At 48.4% G+C, this 19,261-nt stretch overlaps 1 protein-coding gene and 1 long non-coding RNA gene across 2 annotated transcripts in view; both read left to right on the top strand.

The window, feature by feature from the left end:
• Positions 1 to 19,125, top strand: part of LOC144162188 (phospholipid-transporting ATPase ABCA3-like) — a 72,028-nt gene extending 52,903 nt beyond the window's left edge. The window contains exons 19-27 of the mRNA XM_077692661.1: positions 1,253 to 1,549; positions 2,215 to 2,340; positions 3,269 to 3,526; positions 4,168 to 4,321; positions 5,569 to 5,773; positions 12,034 to 12,392; positions 15,051 to 15,224; positions 16,499 to 16,721; positions 18,808 to 19,125. Of these exons, the coding sequence (XP_077548787.1) occupies positions 1,253 to 1,549; positions 2,215 to 2,340; positions 3,269 to 3,526; positions 4,168 to 4,321; positions 5,569 to 5,773; positions 12,034 to 12,392; positions 15,051 to 15,224; positions 16,499 to 16,721; positions 18,808 to 19,014 (2,003 nt within the window). The 3' untranslated portion in view covers positions 19,015 to 19,125. The remainder of the gene's footprint in view (positions 1 to 1,252; positions 1,550 to 2,214; positions 2,341 to 3,268; positions 3,527 to 4,167; positions 4,322 to 5,568; positions 5,774 to 12,033; positions 12,393 to 15,050; positions 15,225 to 16,498; positions 16,722 to 18,807) is intronic.
• The window catches only part of LOC144163053 (uncharacterized), a 487,499-nt gene that overhangs the window by 202,553 nt on the left and 265,685 nt on the right, over positions 1 to 19,261 (top strand). The gene's annotated exons all lie outside the window — the stretch shown is intronic.

Raw genomic sequence — 19,261 nt, 5'->3', positions numbered from 1 at the left:
TTACCGATGCATGATTAGTAAAATTTAAGTAATGCGTTTCCTTTTCCACTTTTTTGTAGAAAACTGATACTGCGAAGTCGCAGGCAGCTATATAGCTCAAGATAGAACAGAAGCGAGTCAGGGAAATCATGATCACAAGTCAACCCCCCGCCCATGTCGCTAGAGCACGGGACTCCGTCGTACACCGCCGCATAAATTTGCACACAGATTTCGATATCTGCTACGTCAAGAATTGAGAACCATTTCTTCGAATGAACGGAAAAGATAATTTTAAAATTGAACTCGCTTACATGACATTAGGAACGATGTGACACGAATTTTTGTTCATATCGGCGTCTGAATTCATTGCCCCGCTTCCTGGTAATTATTACACTTATATTCCTAACGACTTAGCAAACCACACAGGGAATATCACCCAGGGCAAATTTTTGCAAAGGTGGTTGTCTGGGCGGGTTGGTATAACATTTTGCCTGCTCCGTCGTTTTCGTCGTCTTTCTGTTGTCATCGTCGGTAGCTCGCGTTTCGAAGAACCACATCATCACTATCTCTATTCCAGGACTATCGGCGGTTTGCTCTTTGCACGGTTTCTTCCGGGTGTTCTAACTGGAATTAACTGGATTTTAGCCCAAAGTGAAGTTTGAAGGAGGTTTCTAAAATGGCAGCAGCACACAGCCAGAAAAAACGCGACCATATACACAGTGCTGTGCAGGGGTTCTGCTGTGACCTAGCCTTGCAGGCGGGCATCGCACCGACACTGAAACCGCCGTCCTGACAGTAGATATCGCTGCTGTACCGTCTCGGTTCTCTTCTGTTAGTTTGTACATTTCCTTTCGCCTATCATTTCTTAAATATAACCTTACTAAAAGCTGCATTACAGTTACGCTTTTAGAAACTTTAAGTGGCGCATTGTGGTAGAATATGTTGTTTGAACTTTTAACACTTTTGGTACTACTTGCACAGAGCACAGAATAACCCTTCACTTCGAGGAGTGTGTTCGCATTCCCGCCAATTTTCACTTGCAAAAGAAATGCTGTAGGCTAGGTTATGTATCCCCTCTCTAGACGAAATATTCTGGGCATGTGGGCCTACTTTTTCTTTGTATTGACTTTGTATTGTACTTTTTCTTTGTATTGTATTGCTGGTTTGTATTGACGAGCAGCACTTCACACACAGTGCAAATTAAGCTGGCAGCCTCGCGTGGCCTCCACTGCTCTGGATGAGTCCTTCCATCAATCAGAAACATTGCTTGCAGGTCCTCATAGCCAGGGCTACGAGTCGGAGCTGTTCGCAACGCGCGCTGCAACCACGCGAGTGCTGTACTCCCTGTTCCTGTCGCTCGCGATGAGCTCGCACGTGGCTGGTCACGTGGTGCTGCCCATGGTCGAGAGGGAAAGCGGTCTCAAGAACCTGCAGCTCATGAGCGGAATGTCAGGGTGCCTCTACTGGATGGGACACTTCCTTTTCGACTTCTTCACGGCGGTCTGGACGAGCGTGCTTCTTGCCCTGCTCATATACCTGAACCACGCCGACATGGACCTGGTCTACCACGGTACGGACGAAACTACCTGACATATATTCTCCATGAGTAGATATATTTGCAAGCAAAGTTAGGAAACTACGCATTGACCTCCATAAAGTGGACTAAGTCTATCAAAGCAAAGAAACACGACAAGAAGCCTGCAGGAAATTTGCAACTACTTTATGCAATTAAAAAGCGAGCCTAGATCCAGTTACCAAGTCTAATTCTGGAAACTGAAAGGAAATTGTTAGCGGTCAAGCTTATTTATCAATGTGAAGAGTGGGACATCAGAGCGCGAGCCTTCAACTTTAAAAAAATCCAAACCAAAACATGTGCGTACTGAGACAGTCGTCGCATAAGAAGGTAAGCCATCCTGCTTACACAATTACGGAGCTATGGACAAGTAGATGGTGTGAACCGTAAGCACGCACACAAAGTAACACATAGGTGAGAATCTTTGTCCACTGGTCACTCTAAACATCTACCGAACCGTGGTAAAATAATATAGGAATAAAATGTGTTCACACCACCATAAAAAGTAGACTTCGAATGCTACATAATTGTGAAAGCCCCAAAGTTCGCTTTTAGTGAATGGTGGTTCGGTGTCTTTTCCTGTAACGTTACGTGTGGCACACAGCGTTTGTCATGTTTGTCAGGCAGTTCAGTGCCGTGCAACGGTGTTCTGCGCGACGCAGTCTCCATCCTGATTCTGTTCCTGGCCAACGCGTTCACCAGCCTGCCTCTTGCCTACCTCGTCTCTGCGATGTTTCGGAGCACATCCCGCGCCTTTTCCTTCTTCGCGATTGCGCTCTTCTTCGCGGGTGAGTCGACCCAATAATTTCGTGACTATTGTAGCTACAAAGCATTACGTGTACGGTAGATCTTAGTGGCTTCACGGCGTGGTTGTCGGTAGGAGAAGCATCTCTGGCTGGAAGCTAGCCGAGCTATGGCGTCATCGTGGCCACGTCGTCGACCACGTTATGGTGCCATGAGGATTATGACTAGGATGATGGCAAGGATAATATGTGGTAGTGTTGATTGTAGTAGTCGAAACTCATCGTGTAGCATAGCAATCTCTACAATATCCTTAGCGCTTATCCCACCATATTTTCTCTGTGAGCTCGTCTAGAGTTTGAGCTTTGTTTGTTTTATTGACTTCCGGACACCTGACAATTAACAGCATCCATCATCCGACGTTAAGTAGATGCAAATAAAAAGAGGCAAAATGCAGGCTAAACGCTACCCCGGAATCACATGGGATGCTGCTGCTGTGTTGTAATTTGCAGGAAAAGCGCTCTATTTTTACGCAGTGATGGAGGTGACAGGAGACTATATCTATCTAACCACTTCCCATCACGTGCGGGAACTTTAGGGTCACCCACTGAATATAGCCTAAGGTTAATCGGGTTGACTACCTAAGCTGAATTAAACACTTCCCAACTGCATGCATTGTACAGTCCCAATAAAAAGTTCTCAGACTGCGTGTACTGCAATTATGCGCCAAAGAATGTGAAGCAGCAACCTAAATCTACAGTGCAACGGAAGCATGTTTTTGCAACAAAGCCGACAAAACAATTTATTTAATCTTTAGACAGATATTGGAAAGTTCAAAATGAGTGTGGGTTGGTTTAGGTGTGACTTTTGTCATCACAAGAAAGAATATCAGTGGCACCAGAAGTGCGACCGAAATTTTTCGGAAGTGTTGCATAGTTTCGGAATTCGCGCCTGCCTCGTCCGCTCTCTTCGCAGGTATAACGGGATCCCTGAGTGCCGAGATCCTGCGGCTGCTCGCGAAGAGCAATGGGACGACGGTCGCCTCCGTGGCCATCTTTGTGTGGGGCCTTTTCTGCCGCTGGTTCCCCACCTACTCGCTCGTCCGGGCCGTGGTGCAGCAGCTGATGCTGTACAGACACAACTCCATCTGCCAGAACGAAGACGAGCTCCTCGCCAAAGCCTGCCAACATTCCTACTTCGTGGACCACGAGAGAATCTCGCAGTGCTGCAGAGGTATTGAAGCGCACGCTTCATTCTTCTCTAAGTTTACTACCCTAGGGCCGCTGCCGGCGCTCACCACCAATTATGTTAGTTTCTTGAAGAAAGTAAATATTACTTGGCTGTCCGCAACTCACTCTTACGACTAAACATGACTACAGTGTGAAGAAATAGAAGAAATGCCTTAGGTGTAGATTGGCGTAATGGTATAACTAATATAAAGGGCCTTAGCTAGACTTGATGGAATAAAAGGCCCTCTTTTCCTGAAAAAAGCTCTAGGGTCTGGGCACCGGGTCTTCAAAGTCACGTAGCGGAATGTGCGCGAGCTTCAGTTCCTTAAAAGAATGTTAACGTCCGATATGTGAATTCGCACGTTCAATTTTTACACATTTTTTTTTTGTCACCGAATATCAGCACCCCATAGACCCATTGGTGTTCGGCACTCCCTTACAGATGTCAATATTCTGGCCGGTTTTCCGAATGTCTTAGAGTTAGAAGGAAAGGTTAATTAACTAATGCTTAACAAGAAAATTTATTGCTACTCTTACTAAACTGCAATGAGGTGTGTACTGAAACATTCGGTTGAAGACATGCCAATGCACGTGCAGAGATTTTGTTCAAGCATGCAGACAACGCTGCACGCTACGCGCACGCAGCCCTCTCCGACAACGACACGGCGAGAACCGTGTACCCGTTGGAGCCCTTCAAGGATTCCGGCTTCTACGACTTGGCCAGCCTGCTCGCCGTGGGCACGTTTTTCCTGATCGTGCTGGCTCTGCTCGACTCGCAACTGGCCTACAGGCTGCGGTGGTACGGGCCCCGAATTCATCATCTAATGCGGCAGCGAACACTTTGTAAAATCAGCCCTTTATTTACTTTTCGGCAACAATTCACACTACGACATAGAACGTACAGTCTTCCGCCCTTTTAGCTAAAGCAGCATATTGCACTTCAGCGTGGAAAATCTTGAAAAACCTAACGAAAACCTCTCTAAACTAATGTCGATGACTTAAACGCCGCTTTAAAGTTGTGAGCGATGCAGCCGTTGACTTAATATCCCTACGCTGGTACAGGAGAAGGCGGATTAGTGAGCGAAGCGTTGCTCCAGCTAAGGCGGTGGTCGACTTTACATATCCAGCTTTACAACCGCAGCGAAACCCACTGGATGGTGGAACATTTGAAGTTTTCGGAAAGCTTAGGAAAGGGCAATAGGTGAGAAAAATCCGGAAGGTTGTCGAGAAAGAATACAAATAATTCCAGAAGCCACATGAGCAATCCCTGTGCGTTTCCAGTGAGAAAACATTAATGTTCATTCGAATGCCCCTGAGTGTCCAGCCGAACGATGCAGGGCAATCTGCGCCACCCAGGGCGTCCTATATCACCGGTGACTGCTGGTTCTCTGGGCGAGGGTAGGGAAAGCGGCAGGAGTTCCCAACATCCGGCGGTTCCGTCGGCGTCCTTTCCGCTTTTCCCCTAGCTGCGCGCGCATGCGCAGGAGTTGCCTGTCGGAGCGCGATCCTTTCCTTTGCTTTAAAACACTTGCTGTAGAACACATCTCAGCCAATGGGAACTTAGGAACCGAAATTTTCACGCCGCATTTCTGGCACCGCGGCAGTTTCGCTAGTTTATTAGCAGCAAGATACACACAAATAAAACCCATTGTTAAGTGGCCGAGCGAGCGCGTGAAGCTTCAGAAACAGCTGCCAATGCTTGAGCACTACGTGTGATAACGCTTCACATTAGATAAACACTAGGGCTCCTGCGGGCTAAAGGCATTGGTGTCTGTATAGTGCACCGAGCGTACAATCGGGCTGTCTTGTAAATTAGCTTGCGGTCGTTCGAAGGCAACCGTATTTTTTCGTTTATCTACGTAATCTTGAGTTCCGGTTTATTTTTCTTGCTCTGTTTATTTACTCTCGAAAAAGTTTTATTCGACTGCCGCCATCTCTGAGAACCCACCCCCAGGTTTCTCAATAGGTAGCGGTCGTTGTATAGTACATAAGATAAATGATCTAAATTGTCATATATGTAACGTATAGCGACTCGGGGATTCGCAGGTGCGTTGTCCGTCGTCTCCTAGGGAACAAGAGGGCCCACGGGTCAACGCAGCCGACGCGAGGTCCTCGGGTCGTGGACACGCCTATGGATCCCGACCTGGAGCGGGAAGTGAACCTCGTGGAGAACGTGTGTTCGAACGGGAATTTCAAGGACGTTGCCATGGCGATAGATAACATTCGCATGTCCATCGGATTCAACCAACCGGTACGGACACGCTCTCCGTTTCTGCTTTGACTTTGCGGTAGCAGAAAAATCACTCCGCCTGGTTCAAATGAATCGATCGACTAAAAGACGTAAAGTTACGGCCTCCCTCTCAGTGTGGAGCCCGGCCGACGCACCAGTTCATAATGCCTAAACCACCAGAGATTGGCTGTGATGAAAGGTTGCATCTACACAAAAGAGGAGCTTATACACTGTTAAGGGATTGAATGGGGAACGCTTCTCATGGGTTCAGGGGAAATATAGGTGTAAGGCTTAAGACATCCATCTTGTATGGCCCAGTAGACGCTGGAAGCTGATATCCACAAGGCTCCTGTTAATAGGCCATCCTAGTTTTGTTATACCTACGCGCCCTAGTGCCTTTAGGAAGTATATGTTCACGTAGGGCGCTAATGTCGATTCCAAGGACCCATTTAAGTTTCTTTATAGGGGCAATCACCAATGAATAAAAAATAGAAGCTGCGTTTCCCGCGACATAAGCAAGCGTCCGTACAAGGACCGCAAAACATACTTCGACCTATAGTTTCCGCAAAGACAACGCACGTTTGGTGTTCTCTGTCTCTGAAGTGTCTGGGCCTCGTGATGTTAAGCTTTCCTCTGCTCAGAATAGATTGTATTCTGCTTTTAAAGACGATAGACTTTCTTGAGCTACTCAAACACGAAAATTTTGGTTTGTCAGTTTTTCCCTACATTACCCCGCCCAGCGAAAGTGTAAAGAGGTTTTTAGCGAGACGTTTATATAGGCTATAAAATGAATCTGAACATCGTTGAGCACAAAATATACCAGGTTTATTTGAGGAAGATCCTCGATACACACCCGGTATTTTTAATGTTTTTAATGAAAAGTAGATGTGTGCTCCATTTTTCCGAAAGAAAATGAAAAAAGAACGCTTAAAAAAACTGGCGAAGCTTTAAGGTCGCTCGAGGCTTGAACCACAGCCCAGCTGCAGGATTTCTTTCTACATAAGCAATGAAGGACACATCACTATTCATTCGTACAAGTATGAAATTGGTTCTTTAAATGTTTTGTCGTCGCTTTGCTCTTTGCTACTAGTACCCATCGTCATATCCATCGATATAATCGTGTTCCACATGCCAAGCATTACATTCGTGGTTGCGCTTGATGACAGCTAGACGCAGCGGTGGTGCGTACGTGCACGACGCGTGCGCGACGTTCCTGGAGTCTCTTCGAGGTTCTGTGGAGCCGGTGTTGCGCTAGCTGTGGCGTCAAGGTGCTCCTCGAGGTTTTCGCCAGTTTATTTATTTATTTATTTATTTATTTATTTTGCTAAAGCCACTTCGCGCCTGGGACCGTAGGCTGTCGCTGCAAGGCACGCGCTCACGAGCCATCGGCATTTTCTCGCTCCTCAGAGTTTTCGCCATTTTTTAACGCGAAATTGTTTTATTCCTGTATACACAAAGATTTGAATGACGTCCTATCCGTCACGGAAGGGACGCCAGTTCAACAAACCAAGGGGCCTTTAAAGGGTCCACCCCTGCACACAGGGTGGAAGCAACCTTTAGTACTAAAGTGTAGTTATACTTAGGGTTGTTCGTTTTAACACGAAAGTGTTTGATGCCGGGATACACCAAGATTTCACTGACGTAATATCCGTCATGAAAATGACGCCAGTACACCTTTGCCGAAGCGCCAGGAGGACGGCGCTCATCAAGCACTCTCACAAGAAAACCGCCGACCCGCCAGTCATGCTCAGCTGCAGATTTCACTGCACATTTCACTTTAGTGTTTTACCGACTTTTATGGCAGAGAAATCAACCACAGTTCTTTTTTTGCTAAAGCCACTACGCGAGCCTTGGCTGCTCGGTGTTTACCGCGCGGCACGCGTTAGAGCGATCGGCATGTTCTCGTTCCTAAAAGTTTTCGCCATTTTTTTCAATGCTAAAGACGCTGCTCGCGCATGGGACGCTCGGCGGTCGTTACAAAGCACGCGCCCACGAGAGCTCAGCATTTTGTTGGTATTTTAGATGCGACGCATCTCTTAACTCGCCTTGTCCCGCGTCGTTGTCGCGGCGTAGTCCGCATTCTAGGCGCGGCAGGTGTGGCAGCTGTGCGCTCCGCCGCTCTCACCGCAGCGCCATCGGTGCGTCAGCGCGGTCAGCTCGCTCCCGTCGCCGTGCCAGCTGTGCGTTAGCGCGCAACTTGCGCTCGCGCTTGCGCTCGGTTAACACATGTGCATGCGCTGATATGCGCTGCTCTCTCTCATTCCGCTGCATATAAACGCGGTAAGTGCGCCGCTCCGCTCAGTCGTTCCGCCGCCGGCGCTCCGATGACATCGTCCGATGATTTGAATAACGCAACGGCAACCCCCGATGCGTCGCATCTACCCCATGGTTCCCCTCGCGGGAAGATGGTGTACATTTTTTGACGTGTTGCGCGTTCCGCGCCACGCATTACGGCAAACTACAACAGCTGCGCGTTGAAAAAATGTTTTAACCACAAAATGCGAACAAGGCTGGCGGCTGAGTCTCGTGCTCGTTGCTCGGGGGCTGAGTTCTAACAATCCCAACAGATGGCGCGCCAGCAGAGCGACGGCGGCAAAATTGAACTTAGCAAACCTCTAACGGGTGGACTAAATCTTTAGGGGAACAGCGCGAGAGGTGGACCGATATGAGACAGGAGAGAAAGCTGCGTGCGTGGCAGGGGCGGCAGAAGACTATCATCTGTCATCGACTTTCGCAGCGACAGTAGCAGATGTGCGGCCAGTCTTCTTTGAGGTACGCTCAAGTTCCCGTGCCAGCTCTGGGAGTAGAACGCTTTATCTTATGCGGCATAAATACAGTAACTCCCGAGGAACTATGAACAGTCTGTTTATCGGTAAAGGACCTCCAGCAGCATAAATTACTCCGGTGCTCTGCACCGCAGCTCGCACCCTCATAACGCCCGACTGCTCGACTAACGCGGCAGCTTTAGGAAAGTGGGGAAGCACGAAGGAAAAAAAAATTCACCATCTTCCAGTTGGGGATCCCTGAGTAGTATGCGAAGCAACCACGGGGTCAACGCAAGTTCCCATTTCGTAGTTTCGGTAAGCGAAAAGTTTGGTAGTTACCACAAAAACCACACGGTAAATCGCGCCTCTAATTCTAAGCGGCTTCGCATTATCGCGCGCGGAGCCGCAGGTGTTGCCATGCGTTGCGCAATCCCGGAGAGGAGAGGAGCTTCGGAGAGGAGAGGAGGAATGCCGGAGAGGAGAGGAGCGTCGGAGAGGAGAGGAGGAATGCCGGAGAGGAGAGGAGCGTCGGAGAGGAGAGGAGGAATGCCTCGCATACTACTCACGGTTCCCCTACGGGAACATGACGACGGTGGTTGAACGCGAAGCTATCATTCTTTGGTTGGCCAATCCCTAGGGGCATCCTGCCACAATCATCATCAGCGGTGCCTGGCCAGGAATGCGCAGTGGGGGTGTGGACGCCGCACAACGGTGGCCGCACAACGGCGGAGGGAACAGGCGCGACCATAAGCTGCTTCGCATCTAAAAATGAAGGAAGCTCACATAAACGTGTAAGACTATGTAAGGTAGCGAAGCTGTAGGCAACCGTCACGACCATCACGACGGTTTAAGTTTGCGATTGCAGCCGATTTACACCTTCGCCGCTACCGCAACGACCTCTACTGCATCGATGTTACTATAAGTGTGAGCTTCCTTCATTTTTTTTTTAAGTGATGATCATTTGACTTCACCTTCGGGGTGCGTACGCTATGACCTGTCTTGCTCGTTCCGCGCAAATGTTTTTTTTTTTTTTTTCGCAAATCTTCGCTAATCTCCTTAGTGGGTATGCTTGGCTTGCAAACGTGCGCCAATGACGCTGGATGGTTGCGCGAGCGCTCGGCATTTTTTTGCTGGTTTTTTAACTGCCGGGTGGTCGCCGCAATCTTGGCCAATCTCTCTAAGTGGGAAGTGGGTATGCTTGGCTTGGCAAACGCTCGCGGGGGACGCTGGGCGATCGTCGCGAGGCACGCCAACGTGAGTGTTAGCCATTTTCTTGGTTTTCTTAACTGCCAGGCGGTCGCCGCGAGGCCCGCGCTCACGTGCGCGTGCTCTGCAATTTATTGGTATTTTAACTGTGGAGGCGAAAAATTACGATTTTCTATAGAGCTTAGCTCTTAAAATAATCAGCGCAAAATACAAGGATGAGAGGGGGGACAAAACCAATTCACTGTGAAGTAGTCCCTCTCTCGTCTTTTACGCTTGAGCTGTTTTATTTTCCGTTCAGCTACTCGTTCAGCACGTTCAACTTTGCACGTTCAGGCTTACATACACACTAAACTTTTTTACACCCTTTTAGCTGAAAAGGGTGTAGCATAAGTGGAAAAAGGGTGTTGGGAGACCTTTACACCCTTTTTTCTTGAGTCTCAACACCCTTTTTCTAGCTCCACGCCCTTTTTGTTTGAAAAAAAGGGTGTTGATCGACTTTAACACCCTTGGTTTTTCTTAGGGTGTTGAAAGGGTGTGGAAAAGGTGTTCAGCTGTTCATTGAATAAAGCCATGTCGGATGCATAATAGCACTGTAAAGAAGAAGACATCCCCTCATATATTCCTCTACTCGCAAGAAATTTCCAAACGCAAAAAAAAATAATTGCTCTTATGCAATGATCGCTCGTTTCCTTATTCGGTGCACCACATGCCCCAAGTTTAGCTTTGGCACGTGAAACACCAATTTGAACCTTCAACATTAGGAAGACTGTAGTCGTGTGGCGAAAAGGATGTTTACCAACTGCAACACGCTTGGTTTTCTGTAGGTTGTGGAAAGGGTGTGAAATAGGTGTTCAGTTGCAAAAAAAGAACAGAGGCGTTGGGGGTCGACCTAGTTTCTTCCGGTGTTGCTAAGTTTTGTTATGTTTGCTAAGCTTTACAATGTTCTTGCTAAGCCAGGATGACCGCTCAGGGATGAGGCCAAATTTAACCGGATTTTACAAGGCTGTTCCAGTGCGCCCCCCTTCCCCCCCTCCCCATTTCCAGGAGATCCAAGAGGGAAACAAGGTAGGTCGGCCCCCAGCGTTGCTGTTTCTCCAGCCTTGCACCACTATTGCAAGCTGCGCGACTTTTTTTACCTTATTAGAATCCAGAAAAGACTAGCACATTTGAAATGGTACAGTAAGAGGTGTGGATTCGCGTACGCCCCTTGTGCTCACACTCTAACAAGCTCGAAAGCCAACTTCACTGTTATATTACCCTATCTTCGGTGGTGCACCCTTTACAGGTGCCCCAGTTCTTTTTCTTTGTATTTTTTTGCTAATGCCACCGAAACTACCTCCTGAAGCTTAAAGAGCTTCACTGGTAATAAATTATGCCAATTCATATTGCTGTAAACGTCGTGAGGTACAACCCCCCCGCCCGCTTGTAGAGAATGTAATGTTCAGTCCACCCGTGTAAACAGGTACAAAATGCCTCCAATATTGGAGGTCTCTCCACCTTTTTTCTTCGTTGGCGATCTTTTCTTACACCCTTTTTTTCTTTACGCCCTTTTTCTTAGTTTCGAACACCCTAATTTGTAGCTTTACACCCTTCTGGGACGAAGGGTGTTTAAATAATGAACACCCTTTTTGAAGGGTGTTGAGGTGGCAGGGAAGATTTGTATGGTATTTAATAAAATTCTATAAGTTGCCAATCAGAAAAACTACCGCGTAATTAAAAAGGTTTTGCAAATTCGCGTGTTGATTTGTATATTCTCGTAGTAAAATCCATACTTGCCAAATTAGCGCTAAAATATCAGTTTTTTGCGACCAGCCCACCGACTCCATCTGGGGGCTTTCCTCTGCTGGGTATAAAAGCAAGAACAGCACATGTATTGGTAAGTAAGTATGCACTCCCTGTACCGCTTGCATCCCGTGTCCCAACTGTAACTTGTACGTATTGGCTGTTTGTGTTGAATGCTGCGCTCTCCGCCGTTTGACATTGCCTCGGCGCATGCCATCACCTAGAAAAAAGGGTGTGAGACTCAACACCATTTTTTTAGGGTGTTGAGCATCCTGAACACCTTTTTTTAAAGGTGTTGAGCTCAACACCTTTTTTTCAGCCATACACCCTTTTTTGCCAAAACACCTTTTAAGGGTGTTAGCCATGGGACAAGATTTTTACACCCTTTTTGGCCAAAAAGGGTGTAAAAAAGTTTAGTGTGTACTCTCATGTTGTTCTCCCACACCTCCCAGCAGCCTTTTCTGTCGTAGTCCTCACTGGCCCACACTCTTGTCGCCTAACCTGTGCACCCTCTCTCGCTGGTGACAGGTGAGCGTCCTGGACGGCGTGAGCCTGACGCTCAGGCGCGGCGAGTGTCTCGGCATCGCTGGCGTCAACAACTCCGGCAAGACGACGCTGCTTGAGATCCTGGCCGGGTCCGTGGTTCCCACGGGGGGCGACGCCTACACCCAGGCAGAGGCCCTGGGCGCCGACGTGCGTTCCTGGCAGCGGGGCATCGGCTATGCCCCCGAGGGGCTCTCGGCCGAGAGCATGCCGCCGCTCACGGTGGCCGAGCTCCTGGACCTGGTGGCCGCGGTGCGGGGAGTCGAGCCGAGGCAGGTCGCGGTCAAGGCCGTGCTGGACCTGGTGGGGCTGCTCGACAAGGACCAGATGATCGACAAGTGCAGGTTTGGAGCCACTGGGGCCGCATTTTATTCTCTGTGCTTAGTATCGTTATTGTTGCACTTTGAATAGAAGTGTCTTTCTTGGTCTCCAATGGCGTGGCGGTGTAATCTGTAGAACGGCGTAAGGTATGCGGGGACTTAAAAAACAAATTTCTCAGGCCATTACCATGCCCTTAAACAATCACAAAAATATTTCTCTGGATCGATGATTGGTTGGAAAGCGTGCTTAGATCAATTGTTTCTAGCACCGCGGGCCTTCACTCTCTTAAAGCAGGCAAATACAAGGCGTAGCTCATTTCCGCGAGGGTCCATGGAATCACTTATAGTAAAACATGGGGCTTGGCAATCGGAAAGTACATTGCTTACTTTCTCCAGCTGAAAATGAAGATGCGTATACACGTATATTTCGGAAGCTTAATGAAATTGCGTATATTCACTAGGTGTACATAGGAAGGCGTACATAGGCACCAGGCGTACATAGGAAGCAATCACGAGATCTTCGTGAACCGACGAGACCATGAGGATCATTGAATAACGACTTCCGAGGAATATGTATTTTCTCCCGCTAGCTACTGGTCCTACTGGTCCACTAGCTCCTACTGGTCAGCAGAGCAGATGCCGCGTCCATGGCACTCGGATTCCCCTGAGCCGGCGTCTGGGCCTCCCTTCACCAACACCCTCCCCTCCTAAAGGCCAATAACTTGCGTTCCACCACCACAACCCGCTAGCTATGTCCCAATCGTAAGCGAATTTCGCTCCCACTACGACATTCAGGCATTTTGTACGGCTAAAAACTGACTGAGTAAATAAAACGTCTCTTCGAGACGAGTAAAAATAAAGGGAAAAATTTCTCCCACCTCCCCTCGCGGGAACCCCTGTGTAGATGCGACGCATAGGGGGTTCCGTTGTTGTTTCCGTTAGGTTGATTCTCCCATCGCGTGAAACGTGCCGTGAACCCCCTGCCGCGGCTATGACGCAACGTGGCGCGGCTATGACGCAACACAATCGAACACAATCCACTTTAATCCAATCCAATTCAAATCCAATACAATTCAATCCAAGCCAAGCCAAGCCAAGCCAATCGAATCCAATCCAATCCAATGCCCTCGCGAGAGAGTGTTCGCTATCGGAGAGGAGAGGGTGTGAGCGGCGGAGAGCGCAGCTCGCACGGCGAGGAGAATGGGGGAGGGGTGTGGACGGACAACAACAACGCCGTATGGAGGGACAAGGCGAGTGAATGAGATGCCGTCGCATCTAAAATGAAAGGCCTTTTCCTAGTTTTGAAAACCGCGATGTGTCACCAGTGCTCGGACAGTAAGGTAAGGGGACCCCGATTTTCAAGTATGGAGCTCCTCAGCTCGTACTACCGCTGCTACGGTTGTTGGGCAGGGTGTTGAGGGCTGGGGGCGTTGATTGATTATGAGGTTTGATTGAAAGTTGATTGATTATGAGGTTTCACGGTCCGACGGTATACACAGGCGATGAGCCCCGGGGTAGGGGAGGGCTCCGGATTAATTTTGACCCCCTGGGGATCTTTAATGGCCACCGCAATCTGGAACATACGGGTGTTCTCGCTTTTTGCCTCCATCAGAAAAGCGGTCGCCGAGGCCGGTAAATTGAACCCGCGTCCTTGAGCTCATTAGCACAACGCCTTAGCCACTGAGCCACTAAGGCGGGTAGGGGTGTTAAAGTAAGTTAGAGTTTGGAGTCAATGCCAAATGCAGGAGGATGAGGAATAAACTTTTATTGAATCCCAATCCGACTCCGTGCGTGGAGACAGACCAGTGGGGGTACTCTTGAGTCGAGGAGTCCCTGGCTCTGGCTGGCCATCCGGGCCCGTCTCACCAGGGTTACAGTGCCTAGAATATACTAGGCACTATACCAGGGTAGCTGGGAGCCGGGTTCAGAGCTGGACAGCTGCGCCGCCCACTGTGAAGGGGAAGGGTGGTGATTGGGAAGTAGGTCAGGTGTGTGAGAGCATTCCCATACGATGTGGTAAGGGGTACCTCTTCCGGGGCAAAACTTGAACTGTGGAGTGGGGAGTTTTAAGAGGCCAGGGGAGGTGGGCAATTGTGGATGGCGCTTTCTCGCTAAGGGCAGACAATGCCGCAGGGGACGGCTAAATTTCTTTGAAGAAGCTCGATGGCCGGGAGGACATTCGGCCTGTGAAGTTGAAGTACGGCACGTTTTCTGTGAGCCTGTTATAACCGTGACGTTTCCTCAGAAAAAAAAATTTTTGAAACAAAGTGCAAAGTCCATAGGGCACGCTCACTATTGCTGAAGTTCTAGGTCTTTAATTATGACTTTTCTGTTTATTTGATAACTACTCTGTTTTATTTTTAAAAAGACAATTCAATCTTTACTCTTTGTGATCACATCTCTGCTCGCATCTGTGGCCCACCAATGAGATCAGTTATGCGCAAGGATGCATTATGTTTGAAAAGAGTCTGCGTGCTGGGGTACCCTCCCTTCATCGTGCGTCGGTGCAATGTGTCGAGCTGTAAGATCACTTTCGCCAGTCAGCTCTGGCGCAGCCGAAGTGTTCCCGCACTATTTTGTAAGCGTGACCTTCGGAAGAAATTGACCCCAATGACCAATGGTCGCCACAGACTCGCTTCACAATTACAAACTACGAGAAACGCAACAAATGCAACCCCGCAGCCACGGCGAGACAAAACTTTTGCTGCTCGCGTGCGCGGCCGTGGGCCTGCCCCCCGTCCTGTTCCTGGACGAGCCGCTCTCGGACGTGCAGCCTCCCTACCGTCACGAGGTCATCCGGGCGCTGCAGGTCCTCAGGAGCACCCGGGCCACGTCCATCATCATCACCTCTTACCGGTATACACAACTTCCTGAGACGTTGCTGACCAGCTGTCGCCCCAAAGAACCACTATCTCCTTGTGGCACGGGCTAAGACAGCTACACTCTAAAATAATTTATACCCACCAGGGTGTAACTAGCCTTCTATAACTAGCAACCTTACATCCTATCAATAAAAAATAAAACACCCTTCATGCATGATTGGTCATTTATGACACTCTTACACCCTTGCAAAAACCTAACTTCCCACCCTTTTGAAGGGTGGTTTATCATTCATAACGCAATTTCAAAGGGTGTTATTATTTGTGTTTTGATAGGGTGTAAGGGTTTTATCTCTCACTTTCGAGCTTATTAAAATTCGCTCTCTCCCGCTCTCTCCACTTAGATACAATGTTTGAAACGCTGGTTTGAGTTATGAGTGAGCTGTGTTGTGGCACTGAATACAACAGGATACATAGCCGGTAGCTATACCTCTAAAGCCACAGGTGAAGTAGAGTGCCACTGCGCACTGAAAATTGTTGCGTTTTGTTCTCAATGTTTTCAATGTTTAACTGTAACCCGCCGAAATGTTGCCTTCAAGGAATTTCTGATATCTTCCTGCGTAGCGGCTAAAGAGAGAAAAAAGGAAAAAGGGCAAAAATACACGCATAAATAAATCGCGTCCCTGTACGAGCAACACTCCGCTTCCTAAATAGAAGGGTTTAGAAGCAGCTAGAAACCTGCCATAGTATGTAAATTTTTATTGACTATTTTTTTAAACGCCTTGGCCATAGCTTCTGCCAGTTCTTTGAAAGGAAGGTGGTTATTATGTGTCGGCTCCACCTAAAGCCTCTGTAATTTTCTATCTACTTTCTAAGAGATGTCGTGGGTGTACATCTTCCCAACGCTCGAGGAGGACCGATTCTTGCAAGCAGTGTTTAATTCACCACACACATCATATCATCAAGTCCAGCGGGAACGTCAACTCATAAGTATCATATGCAAAGAGTCAGTATGACTGCACAGTGCAAATTTAAAGTTTCAAGTTTGAAAGTAATGTTAAGATTAGAAATTGGTAAACTTTCGTCCACAATTTGAGTGACTTTTTGAGCGCTGGGGCCCAGCAGGCCTAAAAATGCTTTTAAAATGAGCCACCGTTATTAACATAATGCAATAACCCCAAAAACAAGGGTCGAAATGCCCTAATGCCTTGGTATAAATTTTCGGGTAATTGGGCTTACTGTGTACAAATGTTACGGCCTACTCCGGTGTGACGGCCTTCGTATTTGTTCGGGGTTTCTGCGCATGCGCAGCATGTCTCTCTGCGAGCTCGTGTGCGACCGCGTAGCGGTGATCAAGGCTGCCAAGGTCGAGGCGCTGGGCGACGCCGAAGAGATGAACCAGAAGTACGGGCGCTGCTACACCGTCACGGTTCGCCTACCTCCCGGTCGACACTACGACTACGACCTGCAGAGCGGCGTCCTGCTTAAAGTTCAAGAGGAATTCCACGAGGCCGCCCTCCAGCAACTCTACGAGGTTGGTACGGCTAGCCGAAACGCTGTGTCTTAAAGTTGCACTCGCCCAAAAGGGCTCCATTTAAAAGGTCCGAAATAACCAGGCACACCAGTTCGTAGGTAGCTTCGCGTGGGCCGGCCGTTTTCTAGCAGCTCTCACAGGAGTGGTTTTACGACCGCAGCTAATAAAAGCGAATCTTTTCAAAAGTGGACGCTTTTTCTTAATAAACCCCAGCTTAATAATCGTGGCGTTCTTCGGGTCTGCGGTGTTGCTGGGATGTCCATCGAAGCAACTTTCCGCCGTACTGCTGCGACTCCCGTAAATAGCTTAGTCAAGGCTTCCTTACTATATTTGGCACTCACAAGCGTGCGTCTTGAAAGGCGGTGTGCGAGAGGAACAGAGAGGGTTACCATATTTGCGTTTCGCGGTCGGTCGCCATGGTAAGGAGAGAACAGTACGGTACAAGCGGACCGTCCAACCATTCGCGCCTAGGCACCAGGATTCTGCAGGTCATCGCATCACCTAACGCATACGAGCGCCGTGGCGTCGTCTGCACTCAGCAGATACTGCTCGATATATCGTCTGCACGACTTTATCCGGAGGTGGTAGGTGCCCCGAAAGCCATAGAGGTGCCAACTAGTCGTGCAAAGGCGGTTAGATTTAGCACGGGGTAGGATGCTTGGGGTGGGCGGACAGCCTTCGCGGTGCCTGAATTTCAGCAGTGGGTGGTCGCAGATTTTTCCAAAGATATTTTTTTGTGCCGCCTAAACAAAAAAAAAAAAAAAAAGTTTCGTCTGTCCAAGTCAGGTCGGGTCGGCTCGGGTCGGGTCGGTCGGTCATCCAATTCGACCACTTGCCGCCATGACAGAAAGCAGTTGAAAGAGTGCTTGAGCACAAGGTATATTATGCATAGGCAAAGGCATTTCAAAATGGTAAAACTGCTGCCGTGGCTCACACATGTCAGCATTATTCAGCCCAAAGAAAACAACGGACATGCGTACAAGAAATAAAAGAAAATTGTATATCGTGCCGACGTTCGTTTCATGTAACGATAGAAAATAAAAAAAAAACGCTTTCGGATAGAGGAGAGATACTTTAAAACAGACCATATCCGTTAGCGCTGCTTGAACCCAGCATAAAAATTATGAAGGCGTGCTGTCTTAACAGATCATACACGACTCGTAGAAACGTAGTTGAACGGAACCGAACTGAACCAACCTTCACTGTATTCGCGGGAGGACCAAGAGGGAAGGGAAAGAGTCCGATGGATTGTCAGAGACAGAGCAGATAAAGTTCTGTGGTGGGGGCCCCGCCAGAAGACTGTCGTCTTGACGATTTGTCCGCCTTTTCTGCGGAGCATGCTGATACGCAGCTAATTTTTATTGAAAGAATAATCGTGATTCGCACGTAAGGAATGGGCGAAAACACGCGTGTTCACTGCCTCTTTGCCCTTCTTAATATATTTGCGGTACTTCGAGAACGGAATTGAGGAATTTTTTCGTCTTGTTTATTTCTGAAGATATTTTCTAGATTTTGGGAGAATAGAGGAAGTTTTTATGTGCACCCTGTCCGTTTCTGCTTCTCCGCCCGTCTCTGGAGGTCTGTTGAGGTAACCGCCTGAAGCGTACTCTACAGGCGTAGCAGATATCGGTTTCTCGAGACACCGATATCAGCTACGCCTGCTGTCAGCTACACTGGAAGGAAGCAAACTTTACAAAATAGGTTTCCACTACGAGAGGATGATGATGATAATGACGATGACGAAGCGAGAAGCTTTCTCCGATACAAATACAATATCCACAAACCAATCAGCCAAAGTTTAAAATCAACAATGACACTGAGATAACCGAATGAGCCCATTCTAATGACCCACTCAAACTAATGCATAGAAAATCACATCCCATTCGCTTAGATCATCGTTTCGTAGATTTGGACTGGCCATTGGTCGATAGAATTGTGAACTTCGCATTCGTATCGGACAAAGCTTCGGGTTTCAGCCACCCCTTTTCCAGAAAGGGGCGTTAAATTTTTTCGATGTATGCCCCGTAGGCAGACAGGCCATGCTGACATTCGCCTATTGACGTTTCCTCCTCTGCCGTTCACGCAGGGCGTGATGAAATTCCGCGTTGGCAAGTCGTACACGAGCTGGGCGGAGATATTCACGAAGATGACGGCCATCAAGCGCGACCTGCGGCTTCCCGAAATGTCCATAAGCGACATCACGCTCGAGGAAATTCTTGTTGGGCTCGCTCGTCGCCAGATCGTACTCAGGGGCACCAGGCCGAGCCGCAGCGTCGCACCACCGCGCGTCTAGACGCCGCTGATAACGCGAAAGCGATAGCTATTAAAAAGTTTGATGTTTCCTTGTTTCTAATTTCTTGTCTAGTTCCAAACACCGAACCGGAGTTTGTGCGTGCCCTGTGTGCATATGCATTGCGTTTCGGTCGGCGCCCTGAATATATGCGCAATATCTGCGAATTATCGGTTTTTTACCATCGCCGTTCATTTACACTGTGAATATTCTAGTGCAATACAGCCTGGCTTGCCATCACAGTTCTTCC

The sequence above is a fragment of the Haemaphysalis longicornis genome, unplaced genomic scaffold, assembly GCF_048455015.1.
Source record: "Haemaphysalis longicornis isolate Haplotype H1 unplaced genomic scaffold, Haemaphysalis longicornis Haplotype H1 scaffold_12, whole genome shotgun sequence".
Classification (NCBI taxonomy): Eukaryota; Metazoa; Arthropoda; class Arachnida; order Ixodida; family Ixodidae; genus Haemaphysalis; species Haemaphysalis longicornis.
Note: the sequence above shows the minus strand (reverse complement) of the source record. Positions and strands in the feature narration are given on the sequence as shown.